General features: G+C 33.3%; 1 protein-coding gene across 2 annotated transcripts in view; it reads right to left on the bottom strand.

Moving 5' to 3' along the window:
- Positions 1–10,000, bottom strand: part of LOC144960627 (uncharacterized) — a 36,989-nt gene that overhangs the window by 17,214 nt on the left and 9,775 nt on the right. The window contains exons 4-6 of one of the 2 annotated variants that reach the window (XM_078893863.1): positions 8,344–8,388; positions 7,764–7,814; positions 2,979–3,194 (exon numbers count right to left, since the gene is read on the bottom strand). In XM_078893863.1, the coding sequence (XP_078749989.1) occupies positions 2,979–3,194; positions 7,764–7,814; positions 8,344–8,388 (312 nt within the window). The remainder of the gene's footprint in view (positions 1–2,978; positions 3,195–7,763; positions 7,815–8,343; positions 8,389–10,000) is intronic. The other variant, XM_078893864.1, reaches the window with a different exon arrangement.

Genomic DNA, 10,000 nt, shown 5'->3' with positions numbered 1-10,000 from the left:
AGCACACAAAGTTACTTGTAACCGAATACGTTTATATTACTGTTCATACATTTATTTAGTAGAATCAAATCATCGAAAAGGTATTCTAAAAAAATAACAAAGAAACGACTTTTGTTGTTTGTTTGTTTTTTTAGACCCAGGCCATCCTATCTAATGACCCTCTTAATTAGTAACAACTATATTTGTTAGGTTTATTATTAAACTTATGTTTAGTGGTAGTAGCGGTAGAAAGGCATTGGCATCTACTACTTCTGTATCGTTCGTTATAATTACTGAATTTTTATTTTTTTATTTTTTTTGTTTTTGTTTTTTGGGGGTTTTTTGGTTAAAGGATGAAGTAACGACTTTTGTTGTTTCACTTTGGTGGTAGAATACTGAAAGAAAGTTTAATTCCGTGATAAAACTTTCTCGTTCGGTTCCTGTTCGAAAAGTAATGACGTAACGCCTATTTTTATGGTTCCCAATTCCTTGGAAGTGTGAATGTGACCATTTCTTCGAGTTACTAATAATAAATAGATTACATATTTAATCATAAGATGGCTTAACTATTTCAGTAACAGGGTAGGGATAGAATGAAGTTGACGCCACTCGTGTCTTTGTAATTGTTTTTTGCCATCCATGTTTTTGATAAATTCTCACTAAACTGCATCATCCAGACTATAAACGTTTAAGGTTACACATAGTTTTGTGTGTTGGTCCGTCATACTTCCGGATGGCAATGTTGTGAGCTCTATATAGGCAGATTAATGGACCTAAAAGCTTGTGATGGATTTATATTATAAAATAAGATACCATCACTCTGAAGCCAAACCGGCATTTACACAAGGTATGTATCCAGTCGTTCGGAAGAGTGGTTTTACATTTCCAATGAAATAGAGGCCGTTTTTTTTTTTTGGGGGGGGGGGGGGGGGGGGGGGCTTGACGTCACACTTTCCTTCCCTGTTGTGTCTATCTTTATCTGGCAGGAGATGGACGCCACCGAGCTATACAAGTCCACCGAAAGGATATATGGAAGACAGAGCACAACACTTGACATGCATGCATGCATGATGATGATGATGATGATGATGATGATGATGATGATGATGATGATGATGATGATGATGATGATGATGATTATTTGTATTTTCTTTTTGATATATTTTTTGTAATTAATCAATTCAAATGTCTTTATTAATACTAGAATTATTATTATTATTATTATTATTATTATTATTATTATTATTATTATTATTATTATTATTATTATTATTATTATTATTTTTATTATTATTATTATTATTATTATTATTATTATTATTATTATTATTATTATTATTATTATTATTTTTATTATTATTATTATTATTATTATCATTATTATTATTATTATTATTATTATTATTATTATTATTATCATTATTATTATTATTAGTAGTAGTAGTAGTAGTAGTAGTAGTAGTAGTAGTAGTAGTAGTAGTAGTAGTAGTAGTAGTAGTAGTAGTAGTAGTAGTAGTAGTAGTAGTAGTAGTAGTAGTAGTAGTAGTAGTATTACATAGTTGGATCCTTTGATGAGGCTCTTAACTCACATTTTCTCAACGTACCCAGGCATATAATGAGTGCCTGGTCGTTAACAGCGTTGTGTCTGTCGGAAATAAATTTCTGTATTATAGCCTAACAGGCGTCATGTCAACTATTATTTCTTCTTTCTATCTACAATCCGAATCGCTCTCTCCGCTCATATACTTCCCTGTACTTGAACCATTTGATTTCTAATCCTAAGTTAAATTTTTCACGACGTGCTTACGCATATTCTGCTCCTTCTGTGTAGAATGCTCTTTCAGCGGACAACAGACGCCGTAATCTCTGTCCACCTTTAAAGTCTCTTTGAAGACAGAGTATTTCCAATCAGTGAGTGATTTTATTGATTTTGTTGAATGATATATATGAACGCATGTGTATGTATATATAAGCGCTTCTGAGCACTTTTGGTGGAAAGGGCGCTATAGAAATTACGCATTATTAATATTATTATTATTATTATTATTATTATTATTAGTAGTAGTAGTAGTAGTAGTAGTAGTAGTAGTAGTAGTAGTAGTAGTAGTAGTAGTAGTAGTAGTAGTAGTAGTAGTAGTATTTGATCTTTTGCCATCTGGGAGAAGTTTTTGTCAGATTAAATGTGGAACTAACAAGTATAAATCAACGTTCGTTCCATCAGCAATAAAAAATGTTGAATATTCATATGGTACAGCAAAACCAAGGATTGATGCGTTGACTGATTGACTGATTAATTTGTTTAATGTTAGGCTAGATGAAGTGACCAATTGATAATGATGATAATATTTGGTGTTGAATTGCCAAGAATGTAACGAATTGAAAATGAAATGAAAATGTTAATGTTGTGTATGTCGCATGCGTGAAAGAAAGAGAGGAAGAGAGAGGAGAGAGAGAGAGAGAGAGAGAGAGAGGAGAGAGAGAGAGAGAGAATGGGTAGGAGTGAAGTGTCTGTTCAATGTTATAGTTATCATATAACGTTGTGACAAGTGTAACTAAATGACAAATTGCCATATTTATGGACAATAAAGATCTATTATTATATTATTATTATTATTATTATTATTATTATTATTATTATTATTATCATTATCACTATTATTATCATTATATTATTATTTATTATTATTATATTATTATTATTATTATTTATTATTATTATTATTATTATTATTATTATTATTATTATTATTATTATTATTATTATTATTATTATTATTATTATTATTATTATTATTATTATTATTATTATTATTATTATTATTATTATTATTATGTCTTGTCTTACATGTTCAATATTGCAGTCGGCTAGAGATCCCCTTGCAAAGGGTTTTGTGTGCCTTTAGGGTATGAATGCTCAATATGATTGTTTAATAGTGAAAATGATAGTGGTTCTGACTTTATGTTGACAACAAAGCAAACACTGAAATTAGAACACTTACTTGTCATTAAATCTCCTGCGATCTTTGCCTGCATGTTGTATATTGATGTGGCACGAGATGAGTCTAAAACATTAAACTCAGTGTCTGTGAAAGAAGACTCAGTGTGCGGATAATACTCAGGAAACTTACTGTCCTGAAGATAAATCTCCTGACTTGTCAGGTCATCTTTTAACATTTTTGCTATAACCGGTCTGAGCTCGAGGCTCTCAACTTTTTCTGAAATGATAGAGAGAAAAATCATGTATTATTAATGCAGTTAACTGGAAAGATAAAGGAAAATAAAGGTAGTAAAAAGGAGAGGACGGTAATCAGAAGGTCTGAGGTTCGATCCTCAGTCCAGTTTTTCTTTGGATAGCTTTTTCTTGTATTTTTTCTTTCTTGCCTTGTCTGGCCCCTTTCATACAAATTGTTCAGATCTATATTGAGTAAAATTGACTCTTATAAAATACTCAAAACAAAGAAAACGGCGTTTCAGCCTTTGGCTTTCTTCGGGTAACCAAAAAAAGGGAAATGTGTTCTATTACATTTTGTAGTTTAGTTATCATAGGTATAAAAATTTATGTTTGTGTGTGTGTGCGTGTGTGTGTGTGTGTGTCTGTGTGTGTGTGTGTGTGTGTGTGTGCAATGGAAGAAGAAAGAGAGAGTAGTAAGAGAAAGAGAGGTAGAGAGAAAGAGAGAGTGAAAGAGACAGAGAGAGAATGTGGAAACAATGATAACGTATGGAGAGGGTGTTAAATGGTGGTTTTTTTGTAACCTTAAATTTTTGTGTTTTGTTAGTTGTCTCCTGACGAATGCCAAGGGCCGAAACGTTGTTTGTTTTGTCTCTGTTCGAAAAATAACTTTAATTTCGCCAAACAGGCGTCATGTCCCGACCTAAATGTTAAAATGCTGCCGGGACCCCTTGTAATGCGCTTTTAGCATTCCTAGTAATTATTGGGCTATATAAAAGGTCAATTTTAAGCTGAATTTTAAACATTGAAAACACTAACCCCCGCCTCCAAAAAAAACAAAATAATAAAAAAACAAACTGACCCCAGCTCAGTTGATTCGAAATACGCTTCAACGGTCACTTCCCTCGTAATGACGCATGGTAACTTAGTAGCTGGCTCTAAACTATCGGAACAATGGCGGACGCCCTTATGAAATATTTCTCCGACGAGCATAAAAGCGTATCCAGAAGAAAAAACATTATAAATCTGATCATGTTTTGAATTTTACACATTCTGATCACAAGACATATGAAAAGTTCTAACCAGCATGAAGAATAAAACGTACCGATTTTCTTTGTTTAGAACCAAGATGGCCGCCGTTGCTGGGCGACGTGACATCAGACTATTGAATCCTCCGGATCGATAGGGAGAGAGAGAAAGAGAGAGAGAGAGAGAGAGAGAGAGAGAGAGAGAGAGAGAGAGAGAGAGAGAGAGAGAGAGAAATTAACTAATAAACTGCGATTGAAGTAGCTTTAACAAAATCATTTGATTCAGATACTCCTATTGTGTTTATATCTGTCTGTATGTCCTACCACTGAATCGTGTGATTAAGCCATTGGTTGTTATTTCTCATCAGGGGTGACTTTCATTACATATTTACTCACATCCAGATAGAAAATGATTTAACCCTCCCAGGGACTTTGCTCGACACTTCTTAACCCTTCACTCCCGATTAAACAGGTGGGCTTCAGACCTGGGTGTGGTACAACAGAACAAGCTCGTGTCCTCCTCACATTAATTGAAGTCATATATGAAAGGAAACTAGAAACTTGAGGTGTATTTATTGACTTCTCTGCAGCATAAGACACAATCTGAAATGCCGGCCTGGTGTACAAATCAAAGAAGTTTGTTACATGTAAGAAAACACAAAGACTTTTGAATTTTAAAAAAGATACCACGTTTGCCTCGCTGATAACATCAGTAAGAAGAACTATCAAGAATGGCGTACTAATAGGGATCGGTGTTATCACCAAAACGATCAGCGATATGACCAAGACCAAATCCGTAAAGCTAGGATATGCAGATGACTTGGCCATTGCATTTCAGTCAAAAAAACAAACAACTTCGAACATGTCCTTATTCAAGATACCATAAATCTCCAAAGCTACTTAGGAAATTAGTATCTGATAATGAATGCAAAAGACATCGTGACTAAACCTTGTCAACCAAAAATCAACCAACAGCTATTTGTACGTACCAAAAATTCTACTCTTCCATACGATTCAAACTCTAAATATTTGGGATTGATCTTAGACCAGATCCTGATATATGAACAACACATTGAAAGTACGGCAAATAAATTTTGCAAACGTAACTTGACAGAAAAACTATCTGGGACATCATGGGGTGCAACTCAAACTATACTTGAAAGTCTTCCCTAGCTGAAAAGTGTGCTATAGTTTGATCTCGCTCATGTCGCATCCAAAAATTAGACACACTACTAATTAATTTCACGACGGCTGTCTAAAGCATTTGAAAAAGTAAAAAAACGTCTTGGCTGCCTGTAATGAGTGCTATTGTTCATCCCCTGCTATGTCAGGAAGCGACAACACGAAAACAACACCAACAATTATCCAACACCAAAATCAATTAACCAATAGATTTTTGACTAATCAAAACATGGAATTTGTGGCACGCCTTCACACGTGCTCGGACAAACATAGTTGGTTGTTTATAAACTATAACGTGAATGATATCGACCTCTTTGACAATTTTATTGTTTTTACACCGTCAAATGGGTGACTAGTTATCACATGACTTTTTCTATCAGATTATCAACGTTTAAGTTTACACATTGTTTTCTGTTTTGGTTCTATTGATCAAGCCGTAGAACAGTGTGTATTTTAATTAGACAATAAATAGAACGAAGATGACGTCACTCAAGTCTTTGTTATTGTTTTTTTTTTTTTTTTTTTTCGATCCGCGTTTATGAGTAATGCTCACTGAACTTTATTAACCTGACTATAAACGTTCATGGATACACACAGTTTTGTGTGTTGGTCCGTCATACCTCCGGATGGCAATGTTATGAGCTTCTTTACCAAGCGCATACTATCTATACTATCGATGGTAAAACCTGTGTAGTTTGCGATGTTTTCCAATCACTGCCATTGTTTACATTATGACGATTGTCCAAGAGGCGTGTGGTTATCTAGGCGTCTATACCCCTCTTAGAAACCTGATAAAATCTGCTCATAACACAACACACCTCAAATCGAGAAAACGTTTTTATAGCACATGAAATGACGGTTTTGATATTGGAATGGCATGGAGGAAATATCAGCACCAAAAATACCCAAAAGATTGAAAAATGATTAAAGATCCGACTTAAGTGCCACTCCAAGGGTTCAAAACATTCGATAGAAAGGCAAATGTTCCACCTGCAACAGAGCTAGATCGAGACATGACAGAGCAGCCTCAACGTTTCACCGTTGGAGAAACGAAAAGTCCCCAAACTGTCTTTCATGCAACGACACAAGGCAAAAACAATCCACAACAAATATCAAAACTGAGAAACTAGGGAGCATACACACGTGAAAGATAGAATATGACCAATGGTGTGTGATTTGGGCCGGACAAAGCAAGAGAGAAAAATACCAGAAAATCACCATCCCAAAAGATTAGTCTGCCTCGACTGGGGATCGAAACTCAGACCTCCTGATTACCGGTCAGACGTGCAGAGTACCTGGTCGTTAGTAGCGTGTCACTGTCTTTACCAGTGCCCAAGTATACAGCACCATCCTGAGGATATGATGTAGCAATGACTATGAACATTTTTGTTTTCTATTTTTGTAGGAAATACTACTCTTAAATCAAAGCCCTATCTCCACTGAGTAAAAATCTTTTTGAATTTTGAAAATCCATTAATATATAACAAGGTTATGCAGTTTCAAAGATGTCATTTATTTGGATGACTCACAAAGAGAAAAAAATACGGAAAATATGGGACGCATTTTCTGCGTTTTATTCTGGTTTGTGCCTGTATCTCGCTTAATACGTGGAATTAGATATCAAATTTGTCAATTTTATGGCAAAATTATCAGAAAATATGATGAAGACATCAGAAGAGTTCTAACTTTTATAGTTTTAGAGCTGTATGGCTAGGGTCAACTATAAATTTGTTTTAAAATATACATGATATTGATCATTTGGAACTTTTCCGAAGTGTAATCTTGTGTCTACAACCCATACAAATGACACGAAAAATGCCTGCTGAATTATTATCAATCAGTCCCGTGAGACTATGGCTTATGTTAGTTCTAGTAAGAGAAAGAGAGAGAGAGAGAGAGAGAGAGAGAGAGAGAGAGAGAGAGAATGTGTTAATCTACTATCCCTATGACATAACAATGAAAAAGTAGTAGTAGTAGTAGTAGTAGTAGTAGTAGTAGTAGTAGTAGTAGTAGTAGTAGCAGCAGCAGCAGTAGTAGTAGTAGTAGTAGTAGTAGTAGTAGTAGTAGTAGTAGTAGTAGTAGTCGCGTATGGCTACACCTCCAAATTATGTTTGTCGATCCATGATGTCAGGTCATCTCCGGCTTCTAATTTTATTACTGGGCATTGCAGGACCAGATGATCGATGGTTTGACGTGCCCCTTTGCAGTATTGGCAGATTGGTGAGTCAATGAGTCTCCATTGATAGGGGTTTTCTTTACTGCGACCATGGTTGGTTCTAAGTCGGTTCGCGTTGACCCAGTGTTTTGGCCAGGTACTCATTTTACATTTTAATTTAATACGAGTTCTGGTAAAGATGATGGTGATTGTTTTCATTGTGGCTATGATTGAAAAATTTAAAACTCACCGTGCAAATCAACTTGATTGCCCGTTTCCATAAACCCGTCGTAATTTCCTTCTGGAATGATGGAGAAAATAGGTAAAAATCATTTAAAATGTTTGGTTTATTAAGTATTATTATTATTGATATTTATATTATTATTATTATTATTACTATATTATTATTATTATTATTATTATTATTATTATTATTATATTATTATTATTATTATTATTATTTATTATTATTATTATTATTATTTATTATTATTATTATTATTATTATTATTATTATTATTATTATTATTTATTATTACATTATTATTATTATTGATTATATTATTATTAATATTATTATTATCATCATTCATCATCATCATCATCTCATATCATTCATTATTATTATTATTATATTATTATTATTATTATTATTATTATTATTATATATTATTATTATCACCATTTTTATATTATTATTATTATTATTATTATTATTATTATTATTATTATTATTATTATTATTATTATTAAACGAGTTCTGGTGAAGATGATGTTGATTGTTATGATTGTGGCAATGATTGAAATCTAATTCAAAGTTTAAAACTCACTATCCAGATCCTCTTGTATTTCGTTATACGGAACCTCGATTTTTTCTTCAGGCATGATGGAGAAAAGAAGTAAAATCATTTAAAATATTTGGTTTTATAACTATAATTATCATTACTACTACTATTATTACAACTATTATTATTATTATTATTATATTATTATTATTATTATTATTATTATTATTATTATTATATTATTATTATTATTAATAATAATAATAATAATAACAATAATAATAATAATAACAATAATAATAATAATAATAATAATAATAATAATAATAATAATAATAATAATAATAATAATAATAATAATAATAATAATAATAATAATAATAATAATAATAGTAATAATAGTAGTAGTAATGAATAGCATTTATATAGCACTCATCCCACCCACCTCCGGGCAACACAGGCTCTATGCGCTTTATAATTACAGTTATTCTACAAGGTAACGAGGACATGTAAAAACGATATCACAGAGAAATATGACCTTCCGAGGTTCGAACCCCGCTCGAGGTAGACAGATTTCTTGGGATATTTTTTCTTTTCTTGTATTTTTCGTTTGCTTTGTCTGGCATCTTTCATCCACACTTGTTCAGATCCTTATCTACACCAGTACGTGCCGTGGCCATCATTAACAAATATTATAGCCTGACACTAGAACCAACGATGTTGTTTTTGTATTTAATGATTTTACGGCGCTTGCAACACATTAAGGTTATATCAGCGCCAGTAAAAAGGAAGAAAATGGGATAGTAAAAAGGTCTAAAATTACAATTAAAGCACCCAAGAAAAAGTAAGACAAAGGGGAACTAGGAAAAAATATTGATCAGATGTAGAATCCAAGAGCACACCACCAATGTACTTAGCCCGAGATCACCTATATGTCTCATCCAGACACAAGCACAAAGTACAACAAAGAGGAACACACTCAAATGCCCACACTATACATTAAAAACAACAAATATAGCAATACATTACAGAGAGATTATCCGCAAGGGAAAATATCATCTCCCAAAACAATAACCATGCAATTGACTGTTTCCCTCCCAGCCAGGATACCCTGTCAGGGCCATGATAAATCCAAGTAATCTCATTCCAAGACAAAGACAGAAAACAAGTTGGAAAACAAACATAGGGGGATAGAAGACAGTATGTACCTCCCTGCCCACTATGGGAGGTCAGGAACCCCACCCAGCTAGAACCAACTTCGACTTAATATATTCGTTTTTTTTTTTTTTTTAGTTTTGTGCAGCGACTAGTGAGTTGTCTTTAATAGAGCTCAAATAAACAAGTGATTCCATTGGTTGAACTAGTGAATACAACTCACGATTTTCTTTTGCGGCCAAAGACTTGTCGTCTTTATTTCGTCAGTCTCAGGCTATAGATAGAATGAAGTTAACACACTCGGATCTTTGTTATTGTTCTTAGCCATCCGCGTTTATGAGTAATTTTCACCGAACTGTATTAACCAGACTATAGATAGTATGCAGATGACGTCACTCAGGCCTTTGTTATTGTTTTGGCCATCCGCGTTTGTGAGTTGTTCTCACTAAACCAGACTATTAAAGTTCATGGTTACACAGAGTTTGTGTGTTGGTCCGTTATACTTCCGGATGGCAATGTTGTGAACTCCTTGGCCAAGCGCATTCTA

The sequence above is a fragment of the Berghia stephanieae genome, chromosome 15, assembly GCF_034508935.2.
Source record: "Berghia stephanieae isolate SIO BIC M18660-M18661 chromosome 15, UCSD_Bste_1.3, whole genome shotgun sequence".
Taxonomy (NCBI): Eukaryota; Metazoa; Mollusca; class Gastropoda; order Nudibranchia; family Aeolidiidae; genus Berghia; species Berghia stephanieae.
Note: the sequence above shows the minus strand (reverse complement) of the source record. Positions and strands in the feature narration are given on the sequence as shown.